At 42.2% G+C, this 6320-nt stretch overlaps 1 protein-coding gene across 3 annotated transcripts; it reads right to left on the minus strand.

The window, feature by feature from the left end:
• Positions 1-1850: 1850 nt before the first annotated feature.
• On the minus strand, positions 1851-5574 carry BLOC1S2 (biogenesis of lysosomal organelles complex 1 subunit 2). Of its 3 annotated transcripts, none has more exons than XM_057425745.1 (6): positions 5437-5574; positions 4556-4672; positions 3577-3696; positions 2980-3085; positions 2831-2881; positions 1851-2440 (listed from the first exon to the last, which is right to left on the minus strand). In XM_057425745.1, coding segments are annotated over exons 1-6 (447 nt in total). In that variant the 5' UTR covers positions 5489-5574; the 3' UTR covers positions 1851-2439. The 3 variants fall into 3 exon arrangements, with proteins under 3 accessions (XP_057281728.1, XP_057281729.1, XP_057281730.1); XM_057425746.1 differs by having other exon boundaries at positions 4556-4669; positions 5437-5568; XM_057425747.1 differs by lacking the exon at positions 2831-2881 and having other exon boundaries at positions 2981-3085.
• Positions 5575-6320: the final 746 nt, after the last annotated feature.

The following is a 6320-nucleotide window of genomic DNA, read 5'->3' on the forward strand; positions in this document are numbered from 1 at the left end:
TACTGCCACTAGAGCATGGAGATGTCCAGGCCACATTCCACTCTGTGTTCAATACTTGATTTGCAGGTTATCTGCCGTGATTCAAACTTAACTGGCCTGCTGCCATGTGACAGGACAAGACACTGGCACTTAGGGCTTCATATTTTTATCACATGGAGATGATCACAGTTCTCTAGACAGCAGATGGCCAGCTCTCCATTGCAATTCCTTGGGACACAACTCTGCCACCCCTTCATCTGGGCATCTCTATGTAGACAAGAGTGCGGGGCCAGCTGCATCCCTGCAGTGCAGAATAATTCCTTTGTATGCCAGCATCCACTATGTGTATCTAGCACTATCTTCCCAGAAGCAGCTGGGAATCAAAGATTCCCTAGGCTTTCTCTGATTTCAAGATTAGTGATCTTGTCCTAGACCAACCAATGGCCAGTCAGCTCCAGAACCATTTCCAACCTAATGCGAGTCAGCAGCTTTTCTGTTCTTAAAGGCAGGTAGGGGCCAGAAAGGGACTTAGAGGGATTCAGGGACTAAGCTCCCAGCCACAAGCAGGTGCTACATACTATAATGAAAAACCTCATTCTTTCAGGGAACAGAAGAGCTCTGAGCAGCACCCTCAAGCTTTTGTATCAGCAGCCAAACATCTGTTATTCTCCTCCACACTCACAAAGAGAAAGGATGATACTATCAAACACACTGGTGAGTTTGGCTTAGTCACATTTAGCTCTTGTATTACCTACAGATGCATGAAACACTGGAAAAACAGGACTTCTACATTATCTAACATGTGGTACCACTTTCCAGCATCAGAGATTACCAATCAGGCTATCATTCAAACTAGTCTCTAGGCAGGAATATTTCAGATCTGGCTGGCTAGATCCTCTTGTCCAGAACTGCAAACACAGCATGAATCCTCAGAAAGATGATGATCTCTCAGATTTTAAAACAGGCTGCCATTCTACATGGTATCGTTGCCTCCAACACAGAAATGATAACTCATCTATCAGTACCCTTTCCTGCTGGGTTGGAGGATGTTGCTTTCGTAATACTAATGACTAATTTGTTTCCACAGGTAGAAAAATTATCTGTGAGTTAACTATGGATAAAAGCAATACAGATGCAAATGGGTAGATAACTGGGAGACAATCCTGTTCTTTAAAGATGCCCACTCCAAAAAGTCCTTTCTTCAAAGTGAACTCAACCTTCTCTCAATTCCTACATCAAGGCCACACAGAATAGTACTTTCTATTTTAAATATTTTTAAAGTGATGGTGAAGGCTCTCAAAGGTCATCTTTGCTTCACTGCTTTTAAGCACCACTACGGAAGTGTCCATCTTGCCTATTTACAGTGGCTGTATACTGGCTGACAGCATTATGATCTGCACACTGGCACCTGAACAGACATTCTTCTCAACATCCTGTAGGAAGTTTGAACTACTTCTTTCCTATATCAGCATTTGTACTATCCTACACTGCAACTCACTCAAAAGACAGCTTGAAGTAGTAGGTATGGATAAAAAAGTCCACTTGAAATAACTGTTCAGTAAGAAGGGCTCTTCTAAATTAGCAATCTGGAGCACTGCTAATCTGGTTCAGAAACTTCCTGTGCTGGGCATGCCTCTTCAAAAACTATTAGGATCAGAATTCATTAGTAAAGATCTGCTAAGTAAGATGAGCATGTGATAAAGCAATACTCCTTGCCACTTCACCTGAGGTCCCGACAGTAAAAGAATATAATTGCAGGAATACTTGACACAGAGTTTAAAACATGTTCTTTTCTATGATCTCCAGTAGCTGGAAGGAGTTTGTCTTTATTAACAGATCCTTTGGAAAAAAAAAAAAAAAGACACGTTACATAATCTTTCCAACAGGAATTTGTGATTCATGAGAGACAAATGCAGCAAGTTGTTTTATTGTAAATTTATAATAATTAGTCTCTCTCTTTTAAACAGATAAAGGTGGATACCAAAATGAAGTGTTCTCAATACCATCCTCATAACTCCAAAGGCCCAGGTATCTTCTCAACACAGAGCTCAGTGAACTTAAAAATGAAGTTCAGGTCTTGCTGTTACTAAGGGATAAGGTCTTTATAGGTTATGAAGGGCTTTTCCTAGATAGACTGTTTCATGTGGGACATAGGACTAACACACAGCCAGTATCAACATAGCGGTTAGGAACAGGCTTCTACTTTTCACTGCAGAACAACTAAGGCAACAGAACCTCTTGAGAAGAGGAAAATATTATTCAGCCTTAAGCCTGAATACAGCCTACTGTATTCAATAGATAGAAAAAGTTATCAGCTTTGATGTTAGCTGTAACCAAATCCTTGTCAACATACAGAATTGCTATTGTGTAACTTAGAGAGAAATCAGTCTGACTCATAGCCCAACTCCAACTTAAAGACTGTTGTAATTTCACCGTTTCTCCAGTTTTTTGTACTTGGCTTCTGCAGAAGAAAAGACAACAATTATTTAGGTCTGGATAACCAAAAGCTTTGAATCCTGTAAGCTGTTAAACATCTTAAAATTCAAGTTAAATTACAGTATCACTCAGGATGATTTATTACTAAACCATTTAGGCAAGTATAATTATACAACAAAATTTTTAAGGTTTTTAAGTCAGACAACTAATACTGATTTAAACCAAGAGGACTTGGGTGCTTGGTGGAACTTTATGAATCCCTCTATTTGCAGGATTAAACATCTGCCTTTAAAATTTCAGTCAGTGCATACTGTAAAAGAGAAAACAAGCCTCACTAATAATCTGTAGTTCTGTAATACCTACAATTAGTCCACCTCCATAGAACTTGTTATATTAATCTTTTCCCAAGGCTTACTACTTCACATACAATGTTTGTTGCTCAAAAGCAGCACAGTCAACTCTGCAGCTAAGATTTATTAAACAGAGGAGGAGTTTACTTTGTCTTTTTAAATCCCCTTTCAAGAGACTATGCTGCTACACAGTAATAGTAGAGGACAACAGTTACCAAGTTTTTTGGAATACGCATCCAATTTATAAGCTGCCTGCTCCAGAGCTGCAACTTGTTCCTCAATTAGGTTGATCTGTTCCAGATATGGCTGAAGAGCAGAATCTTGAAAAAGGAGAAAAATCATTTCTGTCATTTCTCAAGTAATTCACTTTCAAGAAACATTTCACATTTGAAACACAAGAATTTCTTATTACATTCTTCTGACAGAACAATTTAAAAGCTTCTTCCTTCCCCTGCCTCAAAATCAAGCAGTGATACAGTCAGCCTTCTTCCAGGAAAGTATGGAAAGTTTAAGGGTATTGGCTAGACTCAACAAAAGTAACAATACAACATGAATCAGAGAAGTATTATTTCCTATCATATCCAAAACTTGGAATAAAACAGGACGTAAAATCAGATGAAATTTCTCTTACGCTAGTCTATGTAGTCTATAGCTGTAAAAAAATATACAAGATTGGCACTGTATAGCAGTATGTCTATTTCAGTGTTTTCTTTGCTTCAGCACTTAATGGAGTGTGAACTGACTCTTAAATGCTTCATTTCCCAAGCAAATGTACTATTTATTACACCCTTACCTTATTCAGTTTACTTACATTTTTTATTTAAATCCTTCAGATTTCTACTGATGTTTATAGCAATATCTTTCATTTCTAGGTACTTCAAACTAGTCAGCTTATTCATGTTTTCCAAGAGTTTGTAGTCTTCACTGGTGGCTTAAAAAAACAAAGTTTATTTTAATTAAAAGTTGATGCAGTGTGAATTGGGTGCAGACTCTTCAACAGGACAAGATATTTCAAACCAATAGCCAAATGTAACAAAAAATAGTTTAGATGATAATATGGGTATTAGTATAATGCTCTAGAGAAAGAGAGATGATATTTTTTTAATTGAAAAAAACAACTGGACTAATAAATACCTATTCACTTGCAATTTTATTTTTAGGAGAAAAATAGACTAATTCATCATATTTCTATTCTTATTCTGTCAGCTAAACGTACATTTACAAAATTGAGAGCACAAATACAGACTGGTAGTCTGTACCATATACTTTTCCAAGTCCAGGCAAATTAGTTCTGTGGCCTGCTTTCAAAATTAGAGCCTATAGAACCCACTGACTTGTTGAGCAGTTTACTTCATCCAGTTAATGTTGCACAGCACCTCAGAATAAACCATGAATGTTGGAAAACGTGAGTGACCCTTGCTCTCACTTCGAAACAAAATAGATGCATGCATTCCACTCTCAGTTCTGCTCCTCCTCTAGTCCTTCTTAACCCAGACCTCTTTTGTTTGGTTGGTTTTCCATGTACTATCTTCTCCAAGACTAAAAAGATACTATTTTTTTAAGTTGTCGATATCTTACTAAATTCTTTTGAAAAATATTTGTGCTATTCTGGGACTTCATTAATATAACTGATCTTAGCGTTGTCAGTACTGTAGCAACATGCCAGACTTAAACTGCTAGTCTTGCAAGTTATGATCTAAATAGGTACATTTTAGACAAACTACACAACAGATCTCTTTAAAAGAAAAGAAACAAAAACTTACTTGCAGGTCAGTACTGCTGTGCCTTACCTGTCAGTTCACCTGTTAAGTAAGTGGCCATTTTGTTGAACATGTCTTTACAGAGTTCATTGATGTCTGCCTCTGCTGGTTCCTTAGCTTCTTCCGCTGTTTCAACAGCAGGCTCTTCTGATCAGGGTACAGACGTTGCAAGATTAGGCAAAAGGTAGCAGGTACAGAAACACACCATACAGACTAACGGTCCTAAATACTTTTTCCCCTTCAAACTGGCTATACCTACTTACCATGTAAGTTGTGTACTTCAGACTAAAGGATAACAAACCTAGGCAGTTTCCCTGAAGTAGCAGCAAGATAATTTCAACAAAATACTTTGAGAAGAATTTAAGGGACAGGCACCCGAACTTGCAAGCAGCAGCCCCCTCCTGTGCTTATACAACAGAAAAAGAATTTGTGGATAACTTCTGACTTTGTGCACAATCTTACTGATGTTTATTTCTGGTCACTGAATCAGAATAAAGCGCCCCCCAGTCCGTTTCACGAAGACCTACAACAGATCCCCACCTACAGAAAGCAACGATCACTGCTTTTCTTCTCCAAACCCATTACTACACAACCTGCCCCTGCTCTGCTCCTCCTCGGGGGAGCAGCTCAGCACCTCCTCCTCAACCCGACAGGTTGCTCCTTCTTTGGTCGGCAGCCCCGAGCCCCGCAGCGTCCGCCGGCAGACACACGCGGTGAGCCCCCCGGGGGACGCAGCCGCAGGGCTCCAGGGCCGAGAATGGCGAACAGCGAGCCCGCCCCGCAGCCGGTCCCAACCCTTCCCTCCGCGGGGCGCCTGCTGCTTCACCGGGCCAGGGCCGCGGCCTGGCAGGGCCCGGCCACCGCCATGCGGCTGAGGGGCGAACCCGGAGACGGCTCCCCCAGCCCCTTACGTTTGGCGGGCTGCGCACCGGCCTCCAGCAGCCCCTCCGCAGCGGTCGCCATGGGGACAGGCCCCCTCACGCAGCGCCCGCTTCCGCCTTGGACCCCACGCAAACCGCGGCCCGCCGCCAGGCCCCGCGGCGCATGCTCGGCCCCGTCTGTCGGGGGTGGTACTACACCGCCCAGCCCGCTGCGTAGACGGCCGCGCGGATCTGGTGCTTGGCGGATGCTAAGCGCGTAGGTCCGGGGCTGGCTGTCCCACCTCCTGGCTGCATCGTAAGGGGTGGCCTTCAGTACCGCGTACAGGAGCGGTTTGGAGGGTGCGCAAGGCAGTTGAAGCAGCTCAGAAGGAGAATGGCGTGTGCTCGACGTGGCTGTGCTGTCAGTACATTTCCTTCTTCATAACACTCTTCGTAACACAATGACTGCAATAGCAAGAGTACCAGAAGCATTTTCACCGCTGCGCACTAGTGCAGCCCTCACAAGCAAGCCCTTTAGCCTTGTGTTTGAGGATGTTTTCTTTTGGCTTAACTGGTTCACTTGCATCTGAGGGTCTTACTGCAGGTTAGAAGGAGCCGTGATGCTAATAATGTGGTGAGGAGACAACTGCTGGCGTGCTACAATCTATTCCATGGCGACTGCAGTAAGTGTTGCTGTAGATTGCCACAGCAGTATCTACATGGGCTTTTTCAGTGCATGGTGTAAGTAGTACTATATATAGACAGTGTCGGTAATCATTACGATGTGCCATTGCCAAGCATATAAATTTTTATTGGAAGAAAAAAAAAATGGAAGTGAATTCCCTTCTTTTAAGTAGAAAATGTACATTTTTTTGTTGGGTTTTCAGGGAGGGTTGTTTGGGTTGGGTTGGGGGGCGGGTGGTTTGTTGTTTACA

Source organism: Pezoporus wallicus, unplaced genomic scaffold (assembly GCF_028554395.1).
Source record: "Pezoporus wallicus isolate ANWC-B61680 ecotype Strahan unplaced genomic scaffold, APGP_CSIRO_Pwel_v1 contig_7892, whole genome shotgun sequence".
Classification (NCBI taxonomy): Eukaryota; Metazoa; Chordata; class Aves; order Psittaciformes; family Psittacidae; genus Pezoporus; species Pezoporus wallicus.